Source organism: Peromyscus californicus, unplaced genomic scaffold (genome assembly GCF_007827085.1).
Source record: "Peromyscus californicus insignis strain IS unplaced genomic scaffold, ASM782708v3 Scaffold_16__1_contigs__length_79575227, whole genome shotgun sequence".
Lineage (NCBI taxonomy): Eukaryota > Metazoa > Chordata > Mammalia > Rodentia > Cricetidae > Peromyscus > Peromyscus californicus.
Genome location: NW_026294458.1, coordinates 46,251,390 through 46,278,882, shown reverse-complemented (window position 1 = coordinate 46,278,882; position 27,493 = coordinate 46,251,390). Strand labels below are relative to the sequence as shown.

The window sequence follows — 27,493 nt, the reverse complement described above, 5'->3', positions numbered from 1 at the left end:
TATTTATAATAAAATTAACTTCTTTTTCATTAAAATGTGTGTTGAGCTATGACAATGTCTGAGGGTTCTTCTTAAGTTAAAATGTAATGTCTTATTTCTGCTCATAAAACTTAGATTCCTTATGTCCAAGAACTTCCATGAACTTTTTTATTTCTAAAAAGAGTGTTCTATTCTATCCCATTTTCATAGCCATCAGTCAAATTCTGACTCAACAGAGCTTATCTTCAACATCTGAAGGTTAATAATCAAGATTTTATGATATTCTGGTTTCAGTGTACCAAGGCAGCCTAATTTTATAAGAAAAAGACAATGCATATTTTTAGGTATTTTAAATGCTCTTTGCCTTAATTATTGTTTTTATATCATAATTGAATTACATTTTCACTTTTTACATTGGAATCTTTCAAAAGTCTTTCCTGAATTGAAAGTAAATGAGTTGTTTTGTTTCTAGAACACTCTAAAAGAAACCATGCATTGAAAAGATGCCATTTATACCTAAGGAGTAATATTGCACTGTTAGACACATTTTGGAAAATAGTTCTAAACTCGAAAATGTATCTAAATGAGTCGTACATTAGTTACCTGTGTGCAGAAACAGAAAACTACTACTTTGTGATGGTTTCCACATTTGGGGTTGATCATTTACTAAAACTTCACTGACACCACCCCCCCCCCCCCCCCCCCCCCCCACACGCCACTAGTTTAATATAATAAGATTATTTGTTAGGAAATATTACCCCACTGAAATTTTGATAGCTTCATGGGTGTATGTTAGCAGTGCCAGTGTATAACCTTTGGGACTTTTTTCTGATTAGAAAAGACAAGCAGCAAGGAAAATGTTTTAAAATGTTCAGTGCTTAAAAATGGTACAGTTCACACCTGTGAAAGGCTCCGATACAAGAGCAATTTGGGCTGTAATCTCCTAGAATTCTATGAAATCAGGTAAACAGGAAGTCTTATGGTGAGACTTTATGTGTTTCCATTTAAAGGCTTTCTCCCTGCTATTTGTAAAGATTAAGAAGAGGCGCATAATTACACTTTCTTTTACAATTAAGCTCTGTACAGAAGTAAATCCAACATTCTTTCTTAAGAGAAAAATTCCATAAGGACAATAAATTTCCAATATACTGCCTTGTGCAGAAATCTTGTATTACACACAAAATTCCATAAGTACTTATATGACACTATATATTAAATTTAACATTGATATACAACAGCTAAAATACTTTATTTTGCCACTAACATATTAACAGTTGTTAGCTGAAGCACAAAACCTCTATTAAAATGTCCTATTATGTTTAGAAAGGTATAAAAATATTAACACGAATCCACAGAAGCATTCAAATTAACAAAATCTAAAAATAGTAAATAAATTCAGGTTGAGGCATATCAAAACCGACTTCTCTAAATTTCTTCTCAATAGAATATCCCAATATGTACAAATAAAATGAAAAAGAGAGCTGAGCTACAGTTAACTTTTGCTCAAAATACAAATCTTAATTTTGAAATTCCATTATTATTTATGGCAGAGGGCTACACAGAGATTTACAACACCAAGAATAACATATATCCCTTCCTGTGTTATTTTTTTTTCCTTTTTGGACTGTTTAAGTATCATTTAGAAGCAGATTAAAAGGTCCTTCTGCTTTCTGTAACCGAAACCAAAGCCATGCTCCTTATTGTAATAGAAAGTGATGAAAACGATAAAGATAAGTGTGTATGAACTGTGGTTTGTGCAACTGAGGTGATGATGTGAACAGAGCAGAAAGCTATTATTCTTTAGTCAAAGCAAAAGGTAATGAAAGGATGGACTTGTCTTCAGTGGTACTGATTTTATAGTTATTTTTACTGGCTATAAAGGCCGCTTAGAAGTGAAGGTTTTATGAGAAAATATGTCTATTACTAGAGGAATCTGAAATCCTTTAGCTATTATAGCGGGATGTACACTTTGAAATGATTATTTGATAATTATAAATAACTCCATATTTTCATGAAATGCAACCATTACATCACCACAAAGTGTGCTGAAGCACTGTTAGACAGTTGAAAAGATCTGCTTCAGGAAGAGACTATCTCATTTAGTTTATTACAATTTCTCAACACTGTACATAGCAGCACTTAAGCAATGCATGTAGCTGTGGATATTAGGTTAACTGTCAGTCTTTGTAAGTGGGCAAGAAGCAATTCTGAATTAGATATTAGAATGTCCTTGAAAAAAATATTAATGTATTCATGGATTTTTAAGAGTGGAAACTCCAGAGATTTATGTTGTGAGGCTTTAATCATCCACACTGTCTGACAACATTTATTTTAAAATTTAATTCTGACACCTTCATCTTTGAGCCTGGGGATGTAGCTCAGTGGTAGAATATTCCTCAGCTTGTGTGAGGTCTGTCAATCTCCAGCACTGCAAACCAAGAAGAAAAAGTAAAATGAGGTTTGTATGGTAAGAAATGGAATGCATTTCTATGAAGAATAAGAGAAGATGGAGCCAATTCTCGTTACAGCCAATTCTTCGTGATGTCATAAGGGAACTTGTTTATGACAGTACGATCTAATCTTGGGCCTCATGCAACCACCACTGAGACAGAGCTCGGGCCAGGAAAGGATTTTGGATTGATTCTCTCCATTGTGGCAGATGATAGGAAAAGAAAAAGGAGGATGACTCTCAGAAGCTCTAATTCATCTGTTCAGTACAGTAGGAATTGTGACAGTAAAATTAGTCCAAAGAATGACAGATAGGTGTCCCTCTTGCTAGAATTTTCTATAACCAATTCGAATTCATTTGCTCTGGACTTATTTTGTACAAGTTTATTCAATTCTAACACGGGAATTTGCATTAAATAAGACAAAAAACTTGCTTGGGTCGACCAGATCTCATATTCATGCCAAACAAAGAGTCAAGTCCTGTGAGGATGGCGTCCCCATCTCAGGAATGTCAGCCCTTTGCCTCTTCATGCACCCCTATGTAAAAACTGTAAAATGACACAGTAAATATGTTGAAATGTAAAACCACGTACTTCCAAACTTAGAACAGTGATTTCCAAATAAAATTTTATTGTCAAACCCCACTGAAGTAGAATCTTAACATTGAGAAATGTTTCCAATTTAAAAATACCTTAGTTGAAAAAGTTAACATAGGCCATGTATCTGTTAAAGGAGAAAGCATTCTGACATTATTAAAATAATCCATTTCTATATTACACCCCCAAAATATTTGGAACTCAATTCATCAGAATATGAAATATGGTAACAAGCAACTTACATCTTTCATAAGTAACTGGCATGAGTCTAACAACAGAGAACTAAATAATTCACAGGAACCTAACAGCCTTCAGAAACAACTTCCCAATTCTTTGTTAAAATTCAAATTGTGAATTTCAGTTTTCTAGAAATGGAAATAATTTCTTTCTATTAGGAGTTGTGGATAAGACTCAGACTATAATATGACACTTGTACAAATCAATGCAGTTAAATAACTCCTTCCCATGGCATTTGAATGATGGTAACACTTTAGAGGAAATTATAGGATCTTCATATATTTTGAGAGGAGAAAGTATACTTCTTACCTCTAGCAATATGGGAATTAAAACAATGTGTTTCCTCTGAGATTTAGTCAATGCACCAGAAAAATCACACACTGGTTTACTCTCAAATTCCCCGACTTTATCTACTTATCTCAGTCTGAGTGGGCACTGCTCTCAGGGTATTCACTATAAAAGGACCACTTGCATGTAACTAGAGACTTGTTATGGAATTACCCATTCAGCAACCATTAACTTTAAAGTGTTTATGATTCTTAGACTGTGTTGTTCTCATTCGGATACAAACAAAGGGCACCTTATAAACCTAAATTAAGAACTTTTAAAAACTGTTTTGATGTCAGCCAGTCTTCCCCATTAGGTCATGTGTTGATGGTTGATTATAAACAATTCAGAAGTCAAAGTGGAACTGTTGTTCCCTGTAGTAATTTTACAAGAACACTGGCTCCATAGCTTGTTATAAGCTCACAGTGGCTCAAAGTATATTTATATGATTGGATTAGTACAGTAATATTGTAAGATAACCATGCATGACAAAATTAAATGTTTGATAGTTAGCAGGATCAAAATTGTGAGCAATGGTGGTGTTTTCTTTACTCACCATAAATTAAGTATACTAAAAGCGCAACTTATGAGAAGGTGAAAACAATTTAATTAATCTACACACTTATTTTAATTGACTTTGTGGTAATATTATTCATTCTGGATTAGCTGTTCTTTGAGCAGAATCCAAATGCAGATGTGATTAATCTGGCTCCTTTTCCTCATCATTAACATCAGGAGCAATTTAAGGTAATTCTTTAGTTATAAAATTGCCTTCCATTGAGTTCTTTACTAAGGAGACAATGTCAGTTGTTTCTTCCTTGCTTCACACATTGCTTTTCTTTTCTTTTTTTAAACTGGCTATAAATATTGAAATTAAGCCAATTATTCATCTTAGCATGTGATGTGGCACACAAACATTGTCCCGTACCAATTCAACTATCACATGTATAATGACACCTTGATCTGTTTAGAGCACTAGAGACACTGGGGACAATGATCTAATGAATACTGTACTTGTTGGTTTTGTGTGTCAACTTGACACAAGCTAGAGTCATCAGGGAGGAAGAAGCCTCGGTTGAGGAAATGACTTCATGAGATTCAGCTGTAAGGCATTTTCTCAATTAGTGATCAATTGGGGGAAGGCCCAACCCATTGTGGGTGGTGCCATCCCTTGGTTGGTGGTTGGTCCTGGGCCCTATTAGAAAGCAGGCTGAGAAAGCCAGAAGAAGCAACTAAGAAGCAACATCTCTCCAAGGTCTCTGCATCAGTTCCTGCCCTGCTTGAGTTCCAGTTCTGACTTTGTACAATGATGAGCTATGATCTGGAAGTAGAGGCCAAATAAACCCTTTCTTCCCCAACTTGTTTTTTGATCACGGTGTTTTGTAACAGCATTAGAAACCCTAATTAATACAGAAGTTGGTACCAGCAGAGTGGAGGTATTGCTGTAACAGGCCTGACCATATTTTTGGTAGGACTGTGGAAGGACTTTGAAACTTTAGGCTAGAAGACCAATTGAGTGTTAAGAGCTCTGTGGGATGCTCTGTGGGAACTGCAAAGATAAGAATGTTGAGGGCTTTGCAGAGGATGGAGGCTTGTGAAGTTTGAGAGGTAAGGTTAAGGACTCTAGCAGAGCCATTTGTTATTTTGATTTAGCATTCTGTGAAACCCTAAGACAAATACTTTCAAGAAAGAATCTCCCATGCAAATCTCACCTAAAACACAGAAATCAACTAATGACTGTGAGCTGCAATGAGCCATCAATATATTTTTACCAAAAAGAAGTTTGGCAATGCATTTAAATTTAATAGTAAAGATATATGTTTTTATGTTTTCCAAATTCTTAAGTATAATTAGAAGATTAAATAATCAGTAAGTGGCTTTGAGTTTTTTTTCATTGCTTTTTGAGAGAAAACTGCAATGTAGTTAAATGCACAATTAACTTTTAAACCAATATTTTAGGAAATGATTGATTTATGAAAATTATAATCCATGCAGTGGCTATATTTTATAATATAAAGATAACTACTTTCCATTGAAATTAAGTTAATATTAGTTCATAATCTTTTTAAATTATTTTATTTTTGAGATTATAAAACAATTACATCATTTTTCCCTTCCCTTCCCTTTCTCCAAATATTCTTACAGGACCTTCCTTCCTATCTTTCAAATTCATGGCCTCTTTTTTTGGTAATTATTGTTACATACATATGTATACATATTCATACAAATTCTTAAACATATCCAGCTCACGCTGTATAACGTTACTTGTATGTATGCCTTTAGGGTTGACAATTTGTTATTGGATAATCAGTTGGTGTGCTTTTCCCTCAGGAAGCCTCTCTCACTCTCAGCATCCCTTAGTTGCCTGTAGTTGTGTAGGGTTGAGGCCTTCTGAGTTTTTCTCTATCAATATTAGCATGTCTATTGATGTTGTCCTTGTTCAGCTCATGTGTAGGCGGTCATGTTAGACTACTGCTGGAGCTTCTGACATTCATAGGAGATACAATCATACAGCAAACTCCCTCCTCCTCTGGCTCTAAGAGTCATCCCTCACTTTTTTGGCTATCTGTAATGGTATTCGCCTTTTGTAGTTTCCTAGATGAGGGGTAAGGACTACTCTTACTGTGGACATAAGGACAAATATTTAGAATGTAGTTTTGGATTACGTTGGTTCATTAAAGTGATGGTTGTCGATTCTCCTCCAAGACCTATGATTTCATTAGCCCTGGGTAGTTGGCTAGGTGTCCAGTACCAGATAATAGTTTTCCTTTTGTTGAGCTAAGTCCAATTAGAGAGCCTAGGTTTTTACCACCAAAGTGTGCATTCCTTTACTGCACCCGGAAGTTACTGTGACATATTTTATCATTGTGATTTGTAGGATCACAGCTCGGTAGGATTGTTGGTTCTTACCTTCTTTGGAAGCTCCTATGTCTCCGTTTGCTACCATAAAAGACAGTCCTCAGGGAGGAGGCTTTCAGATCAGGTCTATCTTAGACACAGCTAAGACATGTTTCTTAAGTTTATGGTATCTTCAGCCACAGGGATTACATTCTACCTCCAAGGGGAAATAGGCAATACCAATAGCCTATAATGTTTTAGGAGTCTCTTGGATAACTCTGACCAAGAAAGAGGGCTTCTCATGCCTATTGTTGGAGTATTTTTTAGGTGGTTCATGGAGGGGAATATTGTCATCCCAGATGGGAAAATTTCATTTTAACTATGCATGCATATTTACACACTGATTTACACTTATTAGAGACATTTTTAGTTAGGTAGTTATTAGTAATATAATATGACTTTTATGGACACCCTTATTATTTTTAATTTTTAAATTTTTAAAAGAATAGATTAAATTTGTATTTTTCATTTACAAAGGAGAAAATTCAATTTCAAGTTTTGTAATTTTTAGTTGAATGGTCAAGAGCTTTATAGCCATTTAATGTATTTATTATCTAACAGTCCAAGCAAGAACATTCCTTGAAATTTTTAGTCATTTTTAATATTTAAGACTCTATCACATATATTTTCTTCCTTAGTATACTGGACTATGTTGTTTCATTTGTAACAATTTAATTGGGATTTTTCAAAGAATGCAGTAATTTTCTCAGACTCGAAAACACGTGAATGTGTGGTGTCCAATGTGGGGATTAGCATTGTGTTTTGACATAGGCATATTTGAGATTTTTAAAATGCAATTCTTGCTGTTATTGATTGCCTGCTCTGGTCTACATTAATAATAGATGCTTAGTTTATGTAACCCTCCTTTACACCTTCCATTAGTCAATCATGAGGTTGTTTTCTAATGTAGAAGGATGAGGTAAAACCATAGTTTCTATTATTTAACAGGTCAGAATGACAACAATAATACATCACATCAACAAAGTGAACTTTTATTGTTGATTAAATTTGAAGCACCGTTTTAATACATTAATTTCTGACCTATAAGAAAGTCAAAAATTTTGGTGCTGACAAAAATGATTTTCATTTATATTTAATAAAATGTAACTACATGCACATTACATTTTACTTTTACTTTATACATACGGCTTAGGAGTCAGACTAGTCAATAGTAATGTTATGAGAAAAATCACTTGTGCCTTTTAGTGGAGTACCTTTATAGGTAACCAAGGTTTTACAAGTGATATTCTAAAGCATTGCCTTCTTTACTTCAGCTACTCCTCAGCTCCATAGTGAATCACTTTGTTCATTATATATGCTAATAATTTAAACATGATGAATATAATTTGTATAATATATTTGGTATTATCATGTTGCAGTAAGAAGATGACATATACAATGAGGAATATTAATCATATAAGTACATATTTAAGACAACTCATGGGGGAATTATATGGTAATTCGAATTCGTTGTTTCCGTAGTCACTTTGTGTTCAAATTAATTTCTTAACTATTTTGCATTTTTATTGTTTCCCTTGTAAGAGTATCATTCTGTCAGAATGCATCACTGTTTGATTGTTAATCTCTCCTAAACATACAAATTTAAAATGCCATAACAACTTTAGATCTAGTTTCTCTACAGTTATTATTTGTAGCCTGCTTGTTGTACTTATCATGTATTTATAATAAAAAGAACAGTAGTGTTTATTAGACAGTAATACTCAAAACAGACATTATTAACAGAAGCAAACAAATAATTCATTGAGCTTACATTCTTTGTGTTATTTTTGTTTTCTTTTAGTTAATCTACTAGATTCAAAAACAATTCAAGGGGAGCTGGGCTGGATTTCCTACCCATCGCACGGGGTGAGTTCAGTAGACCACTGAAATGAACATGGTACTATCTTTTGCCTCTCTCAGAGATAATAAGGAATGTTCAATGCATTTTCTGAAGAAAGCTCTGTACTTCTTATGAAAGATTATATTAATGGACCAGCACAATTTAATGTTGATATCCCATGCAGCTACAGAAAATTTCTCTTGGATTCATTAATTGCTGTACTAAGATGATTAAATATGTTAATTATTATTGGCATTTTATTGATAATCTGAGTATGGTCATTTAGAATTTTTGTGATAAGATAAGGATAAATGATTTGACAAGACTTTGAAATTTCATATTATATTTCAAGTTTATTTTTGGTAATGGTAATTTTCCAAGTTATAGCCTTAAAAATAGGTGTCCAGTAGAAGAGAGAAAAGAGGGATTCTATGAGCAAGGGCATCAAGATCATGATGGGGAAACCTACAGAGACAACCAAACCAAACTAATGAGAACTCATGAAATTTAGATCAACAGCTGTGGAACCTGTGTGGGACTGGACTAAGTCTTCTGCATAGCGAGACAGTTGTGTAGCTTGATCTGTCTAAGGGGCCCCCTGGCAGTAGGATCGGAATCCATCCCTGGTTCATGAGCAGGCTTTTTGGAGCCCACTACCTATGATGGGACACCTTGCAAAGCCTTGAGGCAGGGGGAGGGACTTGGACATGCCTCTACTAAATTTACCACCCCACGGGAGGTCTTATCTTCTTATAGGAGGGAATGGAGAGTGGGTTGGGAGGGGGAGGCTAGAGAGGCGGGAGGAGGGAAGAAGGGGATCTTGGATTGGTATGTCAAATGAATAAAAAAATTCTTAATAAAATAATAATAATAATAAATGTAAAAAAAGATTAAAAAAATTAACCCTGGTGATATGCTCCAGTACAATAGAAATCCTTATTCGACTGTGGAAGCATATGTTCCACTCATTTATTTTGAATATCTTTCACTTGTCCAGATTGTTTAAAAACTTGATTTTGTTAAGATGCTAAAACTAGCACTGCCTTAACTTTTTAGCTTTTTATATAAATTTTAGACTTTTCCAATTCAGACACAGCTAACTAAGATGTATGGGATTTCCGTGTTCCACATGTTTATAATGAATCTTTTACTTAAGAAAATTATGTTTATTTATTTGGAAAAACCAGATCATGCATTTGGACAATTCTCATGCCTCTCAAAGCAGTAATAAATACTCAGACATACTTTCTTTGTGAGCATAGTTTGAATGAAAGACAAACAGTTTGAAATATTTCTCATAGAAATAAATTTATGTGCTCTCCTCTCTGTGGCTGTATTCTTTCTAAAGTGATTTTAATTACTATAATTTACTTTTGGCATCCATCTTTAGATTTGGACACCTAAACATACTGACTTACTTGCACAGTACTATCAACTATTCCTTCACAAAGGGATGGTTTCTGTCAAGGATACTTCATCCATCTGTCATCTGCGTATCTGCTTTTCTTTCTGGCACACCTTGACGTTGACAAAACGCCAAAACCCATCATCAGGCCTTCCATGTTGCTTAGGAAAGGAGAGAATGAAAGAACCCAGGATTTGCTTTCCTATAGGTGTAAGGGAATTCAATAATTGGGATAAAACACAGCTTTGATAGTCAGAAAAACAAATCAAAATAAAAAATATAAATAAAAATATAAATAAAAATAAATAAAAAATAAATCAAAATAAAAAAATAAATCAAAACTCAGGATTGAGCTGGAGGACTCATATAGTACTACTTAGCTAAAAGTTATATCTAATTTTGCTTTTATATCTTTGAGTTTTTTTATACAATCTATGATATATTGTGGAATCCTGTTTAAGTATAGAAAAATATGAATTCCATATTGTCAATTTTACTAACGCATTATATACACATATGCAGCTATTTTCTTAACCACAGGAAATTAATTTGTATACCAAAACAACATTTTACCATATGTTTTCCTTTGAAAATGACATAAAGATAATGGATTCCCACATATTAAGAATTAGGGTAAATAGATTCTTTCATATTTTGATTGCACAATTTAACAATTTCCCATTGTTAATCTCAAAGACTTTATGAGAAAATAAGTTAGGTATGTCTGTAGTGAGACATAGGTTTGGTGCTGAGGTTTAGAGTATATAAAATCCTGTAATACAAAGTGTGGTATATATGTCAATCAACAGCATCAGCACCCAAAGATGAAGTGGAAATGGAAGTTATCAGGGTTGCCTCCTGTTTCCTGAATCAGAATCTGCGTCTCAGGGTGCTCGCTCCTCATTTGATTGTTAAGCACAAACTTGGACAAAAGTCTCCGGCCTCGTTTTCTACTTCCTCTTGGCCTAGGTGTTTACCCTAGTGCATGGTTTTCAGTTTCTTCTCTGCTTCATTGTGGTTCCCTCAGCTCTTTTCTTTCTTCCCCTTTTTGATCTTGCAGACATGATTTCCCACTTTCAGGTCAGTGCTTGAAGTTTATCTCATAATTTTTAGGGAACAAGGAAACGATTCTGTTGTTGCTGTTGGTCTATTTGTATGTGTGTGTGTATGTATGTATACGTGCGTCCAGTGTGGCATATACATGCATACAAGTGTATACATGTGTGCATGTGTGTTTGTGTATATATGTACGTGCAGTGTGGAATATACATGTGTATGAGTGTATATGTGTGTGTGTGTATACATGTGTGTATGTGTGAGTGTGTGTATGTGTGTGCATGCACACACACACACACACACACACACACACACACACACACACGGCTCAAGTGGTTAAGAGTACTTGGTAGTCTTCTGGTGGATCCAAGTACCCACATCAGGGAGTCCACTATGAAGCTGAATCTTGAAATTTTTTTGTAAAGTTATAAATTATAAGTTTACATTTTCACTTTCCAGTGAAAGGATTTGTTTGACATATCGCCTGACACTGTATTTCTTTAATTTTATAAACTAGATACAAGCAATTATCTTTCCTAGCCCTTTGAATCTTGGGTTTAATCATAGCTAGAACTTTCAAGAAGCAATTCCATGCTTTTATAAATCTTTCCTTTTATGTCTACATACATATACATATATGTATTTGCATGCATGTGTATAATGCAATCCCCAAAGCTTTCACTTACCAGTGTATTCTTGAACCACTGAACTTCAAGGAGATAGCTTTGTGTAATCTGTTTTCTTAGCATTTCTCCTACTTTCAAATTAAAATCACCCTACCAACAGAACTTGTTTTTAACTCTTATCAAATATCCTGCTCGTAATAATCTTTCTATAATTTCTGTTTATTGTATTTTCCTTAATTGCATTAACTACTTTAGTAGATGATATATTAATTAATATATTAATTAAATAATTTAAGCCTATGTATTGCAAGACAATTGGAAACAAAGCTAGCTAAAGTTGGCTTCATATTGTTATTTATAATGATTATTATCTAGTCATGAAACATCAGAATGCTGCAAATAAGTTCCCTTTGGCGAAAGAATTAAGAGCATTTAAAGTAAAAAAGAAACTGCAAAAAGTAAAAAAAGAACGGCGGTGCATAAGACAAGCAATCGCTCCCCTGCGTTAAAGGACAACGGAATTTGGATTGACTTGCAAAATTACACTATCTGTGATTTTGTGAAGTCAGAATGTCTAAAAGTCTCCTGGATTTCTTACTTTCACTTTGTGGTTGAGGTTTGAAATGCAGGGGAAAATATTTTGACAACAGAATGTGAGCAGCAATCACCTGGGAGTTGCCTTTGTGAATCATGGTTCAAGAGCTGGTCGGGAAAAATCAGTTTTGTGACACACAGGCAGCATCCGTGATTCTTGGTCACTTGGAAGTCCTGCCTCTGCTCCTCTGCCTTGGATCTGTCACTTTCGTCCAATATGCTGATGAGATGAAAACCGTGACCAAGTTTTATAGCTTCAGAAAGCTTTCCTTGAAACAAAAGGCACCATGAAATAAGAGAAGCTATGGATAATGTTAGAAGTTATCCAAACTGGATTCTAACAACATTCAATCTGTGAAAATCAAAATGTTGTATTTTTAGTGCTTTAAAAATAGACTTCATTTTTCCACGTATGCTAAAATTTTATATTTCTACGTGAAGCATCCTCTCTGTATCAAAACTATTTAAATTTGGGGAGACTGGATTTAAATTCTTAAAACATAACTTATTTTAAAATATAATACTTTGTTTCTTCTACTTTCATACATAGAATTGGGATTTTTAAGTAAAGGAAACCTATAAAGTGATTTGTGTGTTTTTTATTTAATCTCACTTAAAAAAATTAATTTCTGCTTAAAGATTCTCACCTAGTATACATTAATGATAAAGTTAAAAAATTAAATGAATTCAAATAATTTTTCTTTCTATTTTTGAATATTTAAATGCTTCATAAACCCACTGTGATCATTCCATTTTTAAATAGCTTAAAAATTCATATTAGGAACAAATTTTTGCTTCTCAAGGTCCTCCTATTGATGGTATTTTTCTTTAACACCAGGAACTTTTTGACTCCAAGATTTTTTACCATGTGCAAAATCAAAATTTTATTTTCTGATCACATTGACAATTACCTCATTACACAAACACACACACACACACACACACACACACACACACACACACACACACACACACCTATAATGAGTTGAAAATGACATTCATGGGCCCATGAGATAGTTGGTGTGCAAGGGCCCTTGTTGCCAAGCCTGGCAACCTGAGTTCATCTCTGGGACTTCAATTTTTAAGGTATAGAACTGCCTCTTTCTGCATGCTGACCTCTGACTTCCATTCTAGTGCACACACAATGTATACACACACAAAAAAAAATTACAGAGATAAGTAAAATGTAATAAATTTTAAAATGACATTCACTCCAACTTATCATAACTTAACTTTGGGGCCTGGAGAGATGGCTCAGCGGTTAAGAGCACTGGCTGCTCTTCCTAAGGTCCTGAGTTCAATTCCCAGCAACCACATGGTGGCTCACAACCATCTATAATGAGATCTGGTGCCCTCTTCTGGCCTGCAGGCAGAACACTGTATACATAATAAATCTAAAAAAAAAAAAAAAAAAAAAAAAAAACTTAACTTGTTGAAATATATGTAAAGAATGGTGTTTAAACTAAATGCACTGCTTTACTTCTCAATAATGACTTTTTTCTTTAATATTTTATGAATAGTATATGTAGAAAAATCACTGTTTTCAAGTTTTCTTCATTTGCATGTATGACAAAAAATACCATATGTATACATATCATATCCATACAAATGGAAGCAGCTTCAATTTTCTTGTTCCACTGAATATTAAATAAGAATTTTGATGAATATTTTTAAAAAGTAATTATTCACAAAGTATGGTTTATTGAAAATATTTTCTTTTTATTTAACTTCATGGTTTGGACCACTAGGTTTAATATGTTCCAGCTATTCATTTCTTTTCAAATATTTTTAGAGAAATTAAATTTTTCTTATAGAAAAATGATGTGAAACACTCTTAATAAAAGTCTAATGATAAGTTTGCCTTTATAAGTCACTTGGCCTTTGGAAGAAGCAGAGTACTAGAGAGGTCCCCAGAAATCCACAAAGATACCTCCATTATAGACTACTGGCAATGGTCAAGAGAGTGCCTGAGCTGACCTGCTCTGGTGATCGAATGGCCTAACACCCTAACTGTCATGATAGAACTCTCATCCAATGACTGATGGAAGCAGATGCAGAGATCCACAGCCAAACCCCAGGTGGAGCTCCAGGAGTCCAACAGGCAAGAGAGAGGAGGGATTATGTGAGCAAGAGATATTGAGATCATGATTGGAAAATGCACAGGGACAAATAGCCAGACTAGTGGAAACACATGAACTGTGAACAAATAGCTGAGGAGCCCCTAACTGGATCAGGCCCTCTGGATAAGTGAGACAGTTGGTGAGCTTGAACTATTTAGGAGGCCCCCAGGCAGTGGGACTGGGACCTGTCATTGGTGCATGAGCTGGCTTTTAGAAACCTAGGGCCTATGCTGAGACACTTTGCTCAGCCTTGGTGCAGGGAGGAGGGGACTGGACCTGCCTCAACTAAATCTATCAGCCTGGGCTGACTCCCCAGAGGAGACCTTGCCTTGGAAGAGGTGGGAATGGGGTGTGGATTGTGGGGGGAGGCTGGGGGATGGGAGGAGGAAGGACAGGGGAATCTGTGGCTGATATGTAAAATTTAATTAATTATAAAATAAAAATATTTATTAAAAAATGTCTAATGATAGCTATTGGAGCTGAAACACTGAAGGTCTTGATGCCTACAAAGCATTTCATGTATTTGTATAACTTCTTACCATCCGTTGATTTTCTATGACTATCCATGTTTTTAATCATTATATAGGTACATGACCAGGATAACACCTGAGATTCCATTGCTAGTGATATACACCTCCATTGCGTGATATACAAGAAGAAAATAGTCAACAAGGCAATATATTCTGCTGTAACTTAATTTTTTATATTTTATTTTACATCCTATGGGTGTTTTGCCCATGTTTGTCTGTGTACCACATGCATGCAGTGCCTACAGAGGCCGTAAGAGGGCATTAGACCTGGAGCTACACATGGTTCTGAACTGCAAAGTGGGTGCTAGGAATCAAACCAGGTTCTCTGCAAGAGCAGCCAGTGCACTCAACTACTGAACTCTCTCTCTCTAGCCTCTTACTTCCTCCCCATAATCTTTGCTTTACTGAAAGTATTTTTATACAGTATCTTCTGATTATGATTTCCCCTCCCTCAACTCCTACTAGATCCTCTCTCCTTCCCCACCCACCCCAAACCACATCTCACCCACATCATTAGAATACAAACAGACACATAGAAATATAATAATAAAATAAAAGATAAATATACTCTTATTTCATAGAAAACAATTGTTAGAAATAGAATTAATGTTCAAACCATACCTACAGCTTTAAGAAGTTTGGGTTGGAGGGCAGCAACTGGATTTGGTTCTTGCTTTCAATATGATTCTGCTGTTGCCCATGTTTTGGAACCCCAGTGACAGAATATCATTGCTCAGCATGTTGAGGTTCACTCTCACTTCCTACTCAGGTTTCCATTAGCCTTTTTATTGGGGCTCTACTTTACCCGAATTTCCAAATAAATCTAATACTACACATGATTCATGAATCCTATTCCCATTTCTTTCTTTCTATCTATCTATCTATCTATCCATCTATCTATCTATCTATCTATCTATCTATCTATCTATCTATCTAAAGATTATATATAATTTTACAATAAACACACAGCAAGAGAAAAACAGGTCTTTTACTGATAACTTGTAGGTTATATCAGCAATTTAAGAAGGAAGTTTGCTTTTAGAATCACGTGTCTTAGGTAACCATGGAGTTCAGTTTGAACAGCATGTATGATCTTCAATATTTATAAATATTTATAATGTGTACATCTGTCATACATTGCTCATGATAATTTAAATGGAATTAAAATGAAAAGACTAGAAAAATCATGCGTTAAGTGGCAGGGAAATAGAAAACAACTATGGAAGCCCCAGTCAAGTAGTTGCTACAGTATAAGGTTGTCTGAGAAATGACTGAGTTGTTCCTAGATCACATTATGGTTGGCTTTATTTGATATGCTAAAATACATTAGTCAAAGATATCATGAATAGGTTATTACAGAGCAGCTGAAGGATGTTTAGGAATCAGAGAGAGAGCTGTAAGAGGCCCTCAGGAGTGTTTCATGTGAGAACTGGTCCTTATTTGAACCATCATATATCTCAGTGGGTTTTATATAAAATGGAATTCTATATATGCTATTATATATTTATGAAGAATATCCTTAAATTTCAAAAGCTCTTCTTCCTCCCAGTAGCAAGTTCTAGCTCCTTACTTCTGTTTATTCACTGTTTTTTCTCACTTTCCATCTTCCTTCGCCTTCCTCTTTTTCTTTCAAACAAGTTGCTTTTATAATAAAGACACAAAACAAAGAGATCATGGATTTGAAAACTAAGAAAGATAAAAGTTTTTTGTTTTTTTTTTTACAAGAGTCAGGACTAAGAAAGGTAATTAAATACAAAAGAACACATGTTATTCTAATAGTAACTTTCCATTTCTTATGAAAATATCACAATGTTCTTGCATCTTCATTTAAGAATAAGTACATAGCCAGGTGGTGGTGGCACATGCCTTTAATCCCAGCACTCAGGAGGCAGAGGCAGGAGGAATCTCTGTGAGTTCGAGGCCAGCCTGGGCTACCAAGTGAGTTCCAGGAAAGGCACAAAGCTACACAGAGAAACCCTGTCTCGAAAAACAAAAAACCAAAACAACAACAACAAAAAAGAATAAGTACATTTCAGATGAACGTACTGTGGTTTTCATTGTCCCTTCATTGCATGATGGCCAATTCCATGAAGGTACTACTAGGAGTCAAGAAAATGCAGGCTGCAGGAAAAAATGCAATTTGATAATTATAGGGCAATTTATTTCTTCTTCTTCTTCTTCTTCTTCTTCTTCTTCTTCTTCTTCTTCTTCTTCTTCTTCTTCTTCGTCTTCGTCTTCTTCTTCTTCTTCTTCTTCTTCTTCTTCTTCTTCTTCTTCTTCTTCTTCTTCTTCTCCTTCTCCTTCTCCTCCTCCTCCTCCTCCTCCTCCTCCTCCTCCTCTTCCCTTTTTTTTAAATAGAAATGTGCCATTTTATTATAAAGAGTCTCAAAATGAAAATAGTTCAAAACTACCTTCATGTCCAGAATTAGGGGAAGATTAGGCAATGTAAGATACTTGGTTTGCCTGAGACCATGAGAAAGTATGAACAATGAATTTTAAAATGGCTGATGTCACCTAAACCTGAAAAGGATAATGGCGGGTGTGTGTGTGTGTGTGTGTGTGTGTGTGTCCCAGAAGCACTAGTCACTTTTCTGGAAAACTTAATAGAGGCATTTTAAGTTTTCCCCAAGTCTTCAAGACTGTCCTCACTTTCCTCTCCACCTCTCAGATTCAATACGTTCTATTCCGTTGTACATTTATATAAAAATACATATTGAATATAATATCCCCAGAGAGTAGATAGGAACCAGGGACCAGACCTCAAGACAGTTGTATTAAGGACTCTTCCCAAAGTGACCTTTATCATCCTTCCCAAAGATTTAATTTAAGACCAAATTCAACCAGAGTTTACACTTTTAATCTCAATAAAACTGACAGGCACAAACATGGATTTATTCAGAGTTAATGCATTTGAAACATTGTGGGTGTTGTGAATTGTTTTGGTAAGCATTCCTCATTCAGGGATTCCTGTGTTTTTATGTCGTTGCACACTCCATGATGTGTTGGGTGGTGACTGGTTGCAGTAGAACTGGTATTGTAACTGTGATAGAGAATCACTTGGTTTCTGGAGTGTCATAAAGACAGTGAAGTTACACAACGTGCAGGCATAAAAATCCTATCATGGGCCCACCGGTGGTGCACGCCTTTAATCCCAGCACTCGGGAGGCAGAGCCAGGCAGATCTCTGTGAATTCAAGGCTAGCCTGGGCTACCAAGTGAGTTCCAGGAAAGGCGCAAAGCTACGCAGAGAAACCCTATCTCTAAAAAAACAAAAGAAACAAACAAACAAACAAAAAAATCCTATCACGGAAATTTGTGAAAAGTTCATTGATAGAGATGCTTCACTTTAAAAAAAAAAAAAAAGCAGAGACTTTTACTATATTTACAACAGCATAATATGTTTGGATGGTGAATCTGTTTTAAAAGCAGCAGAGACAGAAGGCTAGAGCATGGATGTCTAGTCTCTGCTTATGGCTTCATCGAACCTGGGATTACAGAGTGACTTTCTGGTGTCATACTCTTGCTTTCTGGACCAAGTTCCATGCTTCTCATTCTTCTCAGCTTCCTACCATGTGCATTCTTGAGGGAAAAAAAAAATCAAGATTTGATTATTTAAATACAGGAAAATTATACATCTTAGAATCCCTGAATTTCATGCTTTGTAGCATCCACAATAATAGCCAAGCCTTGTGACACAGCAGTCACATGGGGCTATTACCTCAAGTGTTAAAAACTGCTGGTATCATAAGCCTAAGAGGAAGAGAACCGAATACAGTTAGCTCTTCATTCTTCTGGTTGTATTTATCCTCCTCACAACTGAATTTATAAACCATAGATAAAGCTGTCACTTGGAGGCAAAAGGTACTTAACTATTTCTCTGAGAACTAAAAATTGATTTTATCTTAGATCAAATAGAAATACAGATCTATTTAAAAATGTTAGCTCAATTGCCAAGGGAAATCTTAGAGACTTCTGGCTCTAATAAATAATTTTAAATTTTTAAAAAATTGTGTAATTTTAGTGTGACTACTCTAAAATAAGGTTATATATGATATATCTTAACCGGTAAATATTCACAATTTTTGTTGTTGTGTTAATTTTTGTGGGTTTGGGGAATACGCATATATGCATCCATATATGAGTTTTGTGGGGGCACATTTATACTTGTGTGTGTTCATGCGTTTACACCCATGTGCACACAAAGGAAAGATGAGAGTGTTGGCTGTCTTGCTCTATCCCTGTCTGCTCCTTCCATGGAGGCAGATTCTCTTACTGAACCCTGAGTTTCCTGTGTTTTGGCAAGGTTCCTCCCCAACACCTGCTTCCCAGCACAGCGTATACAGATTCCCACAGCCACACTGGCTTTCACATGGCTGCTAGGCAGCAAGGGCCCCTAACATTGGTGACATCTCCTCAGTCTGGTTTTTGTGCCTTCTGAATTAAAACTCTCACCAAAATTTTGCAGCATGTATTTTATAGTAGGATATGGCATTCTTATATAGCATTAAAATAATTAGACAGTTATAAAGTATGGTGACAATTTAAATCATTACAAGTTCTAGAAGCAGAAATATGAAACTACACAGAAATTTTATGACTCAATACTTATTTTGTACGAAATTTTCCTGGATGGTCATATCTTGCATGATAAATTTTGTTGTGAAAGAAATGATCTGAATGAATGAGTAAAATGCATTATTTCAGAATGGAGAGGATGTCATATAACAGCCTCTAATGGGACAATGGTTACTATTGGCTCCAAGTGAGTGCTTTACATAGCATCCAATTGTTCAGTAACTGTTGTTGCTTCTCCTATAAGGCATGAACTATCGGAGGCAGTGGAATGCAACAGTAAGCATTAGGATGCAATGCCAGAGTTTCTGCCATGTGACATATACTGCTCCTAGTGTTTTCTACATATGTACTGTTTAATAGTCTTCAAAAATACCATGTAATTTTCCTCTCACTTTGAAAAAGAAAAGTCGCTGAATTTAAATGAGTCAAAGATTATATGAATATAGTATATCAAATGGTCAAAAATAGAGAATAGACAATCTGTCTCTTCCACCACACCCATCATCATTGCTTCACACTAATCCAAGGGAGGTCCATAACTTTTTTCTTAGAAACTTTAAGGCCTGGTGGGAGAAACCACTAGGTGAGTCAGTAACTGTAGTGTAATTGTAGTAATCCACTCACATACAGTAGAGATACAGTACTATTACATTGATAGTGTTGTCAATTCTGCTGGACAGGAATCAAGGAAAATTATATCTAGCAGTTGTGAAGCTTTGAGGAAGAATGGGGATTCAACAGGTGCACATGCAATGCACCAACACAACAATATTTTGCATCGACAGATGAAACAGCCCAGACATTCAAATATAGAGAAGACATAAGTGATATTAATTCTGAAAGGAGAGAGAGAGAGAAAGACTGTGAGCCAGGATAAAGCCTTATATATTAATGAATGAGTTTGGATTGTTAAGTGCTCAGGACTCCAGGATAATTTTCATGATGGTGTGGGTAATAGATAATGAATGACATTCATTTTGGTTATCTTATTTGACTGTTTCTTAAACTGTAGTGCACAAGAATTGTAGCATGTCAGTCCTGTATTCAGAATGAACTGATAGTGGTACTGGTCCATGAAATATATCTGGAAAGAAAATACAAGCTCAATATTAAAAGCTGATCCTAAAAATCTATTTGAAAAGTTGTGTTTTAAGTAACGTAAAGGGTGCAAATTAAGTGAACTTAAACATGTGATATACTGTCACATCACAGATGGCCTTAGTGTATAATATTTTTTGAAATATTCTTAGTTGCCTATGAACATGTGTACACACACACACACACACACACACACACACACACACACACACACACACACATCTAGCCACAAATACACACATACACGCAACTGTAACACTTAACACAAAGAAAGTAACTTCTTAAATGCTATTTCAATATTTGAAACTATACATTGTTACCATATTAAGGATAATTCTTAAGACTTAATGACATGAAGACTCTTAAGACTACAGTTTCATACAGATAGTCAAAGGAATTTGAAAATTAGCATGAAGTAAACAAAAACATCAGCAAATAAAACTGAGTATTTTAGCAGCAAAGTGTGTGTAGACACTGAAGTTAAAAGTTTTCTCCCAATGTTAATTTTGTATTGTAGCTGCATTACAAAAATGATAATTACTTAAAAAATATCCTAAGACAGAGTCATGAATTGTTCACAAAGAGTCAATTAGAAAATGAATAATGAAATGTTGAGTACAGCTCTCCAAATGCTGTGGTTTCCTACATCACATGTGCTCACCAAGTTGTTCTTTTTAATTTTCTCTCTCTTTGAAAAGCAAGGAAATGTCAGCTATAACATTTACAGAAATTATGACTCTCAATGGTAACATAGAAATATACTTTTAGCAGTGTGTATGCAGGAGATGAGTGATTTTTTTTTAGCCTTGACATATGCAGGGAGTATTCCACAGGTAATGTGTCCAAAGTTAGAGAGCAGGGCCCTTCTCAGAGCACTAACGACTAAATGAACTAACTATTTTACATTTGGCCTATTTTCTTGTTCTTCTTTGTTTATCTTTTGAGTATGAATACTAATTTAATCTAGAAACATTTAGAATGAAATAAATATTTTTTATTTTTAAATATTGAGTTATTTGATATAGAAGCTAATTTGTTATGTATATTACATTCCTCAGGCTATATCCTTGGGAACTACACATATACCTGTATTGTCATCCAGGAAGGACGGCATGAGCATTCCTTAATAAGATTAATGTAAAGGAAAACTGATTCTTTAAATTCTCCATAAATGATTTTTGTTCTTGCACTTTTTTGGGGTTTAGTATGATGATATCAGCCACTAATCCATATGTAAACTTATTGTAAGACCCTCCCACTCACCCAGTTCAAAATCCATTTCTATATTTTTTAAACAGAGCAGAGACTGAGCACAATGCTCAATAAAAGTCATATTCAGAAATTAAAACAATGAACAGTTAATCACCTGTGACTTATATCAAGTGGGATTCTCCTGCAATTGTTTAACTAATTAGCCAGTGTTTTAATGAGGAAGAATCTAGGTTTGATTCACAAATTTTTAAGAAAATATAACTAAGAAAATGAGAAGTCTAACTGTACAGAATCAGGTGTGTAGGCTCGAGCAGTGAGTGGTGAAGCATTTGTCTATCATGCAAGAGCTTTCCTGGATTTTTTCTTCAGTACTATAAGACACACATAGAAAAGGAACATTGACATTATCTGGGTTTCATGTGATTCCACAGGATTACTATATAGTTTCTGGTGGGGGGAATGTTGGTTTATTTATTTAGTGTCTATGTTTGTGTGTGTGTGTGTGTGTGTGTGTGTGTGTGTGTGTGTGTGTGTGTGTGTATGTGTTTTATAATTGCTTTGCTTTTACAAGTGACAAGGTTACAAGTATGTACCACCCTATCCAGCTGTATTACTGTTTACATATTTTTACAGGCCATGCATTTATTAAGAGGTCTTATTACATCATTCCCTCCATTGTCTCCTAGATTCAACTCTTCCATGTCTCCCTGACCCTCTCTCAAATTTACCAACTAATTGTATTATTACACACACACACACACACACACACACACACACACACACACACACACACAAAGTCTGTTTTGTGGTGGCCAACTGCTCTAGAGCACGAGGCCTACCCTGGATTATGATTAATATTCACAGTATGAATCCACTGAGGAAAACTGATTTTTCTTCTCCCAGCTGTTGTCAATTGCAAATTGCTTCTTGGCTAGGGGTGGGAGTTTGTGTCCATTTCCTCTTGTCTGTGCTGGGGTTTTTGTCTTTCTAAGCTTATGTAGGTTTTATGAATACCATCCCAGTCTCTGTGAGTTCATATTTATATCAACCATGTTGTATTTTGAAAACACTATTTCCTTGGGATCATCTAACACCACTGGCTCTTACAACCTTTCAGTTCCCTGTTTCCTGTAGACCCTTGAGCCTTGAGGGGAGGGGCATGATAAAGACATCCCCTTGAAGAGTGAGTGAACCAAATGTTGTCATTCTCAGCACATTGTCCAGTTGTGGTTCTCTCTGTTAATTATCATCTACTGAAAAATATTTTTTTCTCATGAGTTTGAAGTGATGCAATGCTCCATGGGTATAGTAATGTGTCATTAGGAATCATTTTATTACTATGTTGATTTAGTAGAATAATAGCAGTGTGGCCCATGTTCTAGCTAGTCTCAGGTTCTTGACGTCATTAACAGTGTCAAGTATGGGTTTCATTTCACGGAACTAGCCTTAAATTTAATAAAAAGTGTCTGGTTGCTCCCATAACACTTGTGCCCCTATTATACCAGTGGGTATATCTTGCAGGCAGGCCACTAGCTTTTGGTGTTCCTAGCTGGGTGGGATTGAAGATTACTTTTCTCTTATATGTATAGGACTTTTCAGCACTCTGAGAACTAGTCAGAGTGAGGCTACTAGTACAGGTGAAGCTTATCATCGATCGACCACCAGCTTGATTTCTCAATGTTCAGTGACATAAGTATGTAGTTTATTCAGCAATGGGGTCTCGTGGTCAAATTGTGGGAATATAGCCAACAGCAGGAAAAATAGACTGAAATTTCAGGGGAAGGTATGGAATCCCTTTGGCTAATGACTCATAAAGATGTAACCTATTCCTGGTATTGGGGATTTTATTTAGTAGCCTTTTGTCTAGTTTGAACATTATCTCCCTCACTATATAAGTCCATGTAAATTCATTTTACATATGTAGATATTTTATTACACTTCTACATAAGTAGCTTTTGATGTGGATTTTCACAAAGGCCTTTAATGTTAGCTATCCCTTTCCGTATTCCCATTCTTCCCTGCCCCCTTATTCCCCTCCTCATTTCATCATACTATTCTAATTTTTCCTTTATTCCCTTATAACACTATATTCTAATTTCCTTTTCCTGGAAGATTCCTCCTCCTCCAGTCCCTTATTAGCTCTCTAACCTCTGAATATTCTGAATGAAATAAACATATCTAAAGCATAAACACTAACATGCACATATAAGAACAGATGCTAGTTCTTTAAAGAAAGTATTTGTTACCATTTAGCTTGACCAAGTGAAAAATTACCACCATGCAACCAACACTAACATAATATAGAAAGAGAGGAAAACAGGTTCACCCTTACATTTTGTAAACAAACAAAAACCGCATTTCGTTAGAGTTAAAATGTATTATAAAGCAACTGTTATAATGGAGTATAATATCAGTATCGAGGCCTGAAGGTACTGAGTTAGAGAGAGGTATAAGCTTATAATGTGAATTGTGGACTTAGCAAACAGTGATCACAGGTCATGGTCCTTTGAAAGAGACCCACACCTGGTGGCAAAGCAAATGGAACCTCAGTAGTCCATTGAAACATGCCAAAATGACCGTCAATGTTTCCACACTTCAAGGAGTTTCATGGAATATTGGTTTTGTCTGAAACCAGGAATGTCTGGCATGACTTTGCAGATTCAGATATAAAGGCTGTAAGCAAATCTGTTTTCAAGGCTGCTTGCTCCTTCTGTAAATATTTACTTAAAGGCCCTGTGTACTGAAGCAGTACCAGGCATTTGAAAAACTACTGCATGGGCACGGACCAATCAATAGTTTTGAACATCAGTTATTTTATGGAATTCCTTTTCTGAAATATGAAACAATTACAAACTCACATTTAAATCAGACACAAAGAAGTGATACGTCATCCATCAGACTCTAGTCATAAACTTTGAATAATTGGCATGTACTTATTGAAAATCTGCCTACATTCAGTGCACAGAAAACTAAGAAAAGGCACCATATAATATCCTGTAACAAATGTATAGATTTTTGTATATTTTTCTAATACTAAGAGTAATTTAAGGTACTTTATGTGTAAAGCAGATTTACCTGTGTGTAAATATGAGTTAGGCAAAAGTAGGTGATATTTTAAGTAACACCAAACATTAGGTATTTATTTACTTATTTATTTTATGTGTGTATGTATTTGTTTATATATGTGTCCTGCATGTATGTAGATGCCTGTTGAGGCCGGGAAGAGGACATCAGAATCACTTGATCTCTAGTTAGGTTTATGAACCACCTGACATGGGTGCTGGAACCTGAACCTAATTCTCTGTAAGAGCAGCAAGTGTTCTTAACCACTGAGCATTCTCTCCAACCCTAGATAAATATCCATATATCCCTTTGCTCACAGAATAAAGAAATTAATATTGTAGAGTGTTTGTGAATACAGACATGATCTGGGGCATCACTGCAGCTCATCGGTTATCATAAATGGTTTCAGAAGTCCTGTGACTGCTGACTAAATATTCATTTTATTAAACTTCCAGTGTTTTCAGTGATACCAATTGGCATGGGAAGGTTTGTGATTCTTAAAATATTAGTGGCATGCTGATGTTTCTGTGATTAATTATTTAGGCTCCTACAAAGTCAAATTATATGTAGTCACACAACAGACACCACAGATGTGAATGTCAAAGTAGTAATAAACAGTATGAGGCTTCTGTGGAGTTTATTTTTGAACAGATGCCTTGAATTTTAAACTAGATATAAAATAATCAGTGTTTTCCAGCAAAGTGTGATAGATATTCTAGGATATATTCTACATTCATTTATAAGGTAGAAAACAATGCACATTGAGTATTGAAAAATGAAATAAAAGAGGCCAAAATAGGTATCTATAGGAGGGGCCCATGTACTTCAGTTTGAATATATACAGGAGAGTTTTTTAGCAAGTAGTCAGTCTCCGAATTTGAACTTCATTTGTAACAGAAAAAAAATGAAACTCCTGTATTCCAATTATGTGAAACTTGTATGTTGCTGGCACATATTAAATATCTATTTTATCATTGAATTATTCACTTCACATGATACTAAAATGATAGAGATAAAAATCAGAGCATTATTTGTGTCTGCACACATATAAATTTGATACTTTTAGTTTTGAATTAGCTTCTTTGAGAATTTGAATACATTCTGACACCTTCTCTTCTGTTATTCAGGAGTAGACACTACCAAACCCATGCTTGATGCGTTAAATTTGTTAGTGAGAGATACATTGTCAGTAAACTAAATGCAGTAAGGGGGACAGAATAATTAATGATTCATGAAAGCAGCATAGAAGAGATCTAGTTCTCTATTTTTCTCAAGATTGGAAAAGTGATCATCATTGTTAGGATATTTATATGGATCTGAATCTATGTGTTCCCACTTTACTGACTTCCAACTCCAACTCTGTGCACAACCCCACAAATGATGGGTGGCAAAATAGCATGTGGGACTCTTACATTAACATCCAAATACAGGAAGTGCTCTCAGTCTTCTCCTGCAAACCTCAGCCGCCTCCTCGTGCTCTTGCTGGTTATGATAAAAGGCTCTCCATTGCACAGGCCTTCCTTCTCTGCCCTCAGTCTCTTTCCCACATGGATGGCTTAACTCAGGGTCAGGACCATTCAGTATGCTGAGGTGATTGTAATCATCTGTTTTTATGAATAATGCTCAGGCTCGGCATGCTCACAGTGTGAACATGTCATGAAGGACTAATAAAACACACACTATTATATACTCATAAAAATTCTGCATCTTGTACCTCTATCCTCCCAATGAGAGCTTCAATCCTCAGAATCACATCTATATTTTTTCTGAAAGACCATATGAATGCATTTACTACTCAGTCATTTTTTTTTCAAAACAAAAGGTGATATGATACAAAATGAGAACATTTTCACTGTTATAGGGATACACCAACATAGTGCTCACAAGTTTATTATATTTTAATACATATGTATATTTATGAGCTCTAGTAACTAGGCAGCAATTAAAATTTATGTAAGCATGGCTTACATGAAACTGGATGATCAAATTACAAAGTACCAAGAGTGGGATTTCATCTTTGTTTTGAGATGTGTCTATGAGTCATAGAAGTGAGACCATGTCCTATTTACTTCCCAGGGTCCTGTGATTCTACAGTCTCCTACTTTAATGTTTACATAGCACAGGCCTCTTTTTCAGGGATCTGGCTGTTGTCTCTTGGCTCTCTGTTGTAGACTTCTCTAAAAGACAGACTCCTCAATATCTCACCTTCCCCACTTTGTCCCATTAAATAGACTTTTCTTATAGGCTTCCTCCTCTCAATCTGTGACCCCATCTGCTTCCAAGTGGCTGACCTAGAACCTCTGAAGCCCAGTTTAAATCTTTTCATAGTCTCACACTTCACCTTCAATGGTAGAAAAATCTTGCTGTTTTGATTTTCAAAATATATATTTAAAAATCCATAAAAGTTTATCAACTTTTTTTAAAATTTATTATCATTATTATTATTATTTTGTTTTTTCATGACAGGGTTTCTCTGTGTAGCTTTGCGCCTTTCCTGGAACTCACTCTGTAGCTCAGGCTGGCCTCGAACTCACAGACATCTGCCTGCCTCTGCCTCCTGAGTGTTGGGATTAAAGGCATGTGCCACCACCACCCGGCAATTAATTCATTTTTTTAAGTTTTTTATTTTCATTTTACACACCAATCCCAATTTTCCCTCCCTCCCCTTCTTCCACCCCTCCACCTTTTCCAATTCCACCTCCATCCACTCCTCAGAGAGATTAAGGTCAAATTAAGATTAAATTGAGGCAGGACCAAGCCTCTCCCTCTTGTGACAAGGCTGAGCAAGGTGTCCCACCCTAGGGAATGTGCTCCAAAAAGCCATTTTATGCACCCAGGATAAGTCCTGGTCCCACTGCCGATGGCTCCCCAAACAGATCTAGCCACATAA

The 27,493-nt window shown here is 35.5% G+C and overlaps 1 protein-coding gene across 1 annotated transcript in view; it reads left to right on the top strand.

Moving 5' to 3' along the window:
• Positions 1-27,493, top strand: part of Epha3 (EPH receptor A3) — a 317,372-nt gene that overhangs the window by 12,094 nt on the left and 277,785 nt on the right. Inside the window, exon 2 of the mRNA XM_052740962.1 lies at positions 8,287-8,351. Coding sequence (XP_052596922.1) covers positions 8,287-8,351 — 65 coding nt within the window. The remainder of the gene's footprint in view (positions 1-8,286; positions 8,352-27,493) is intronic.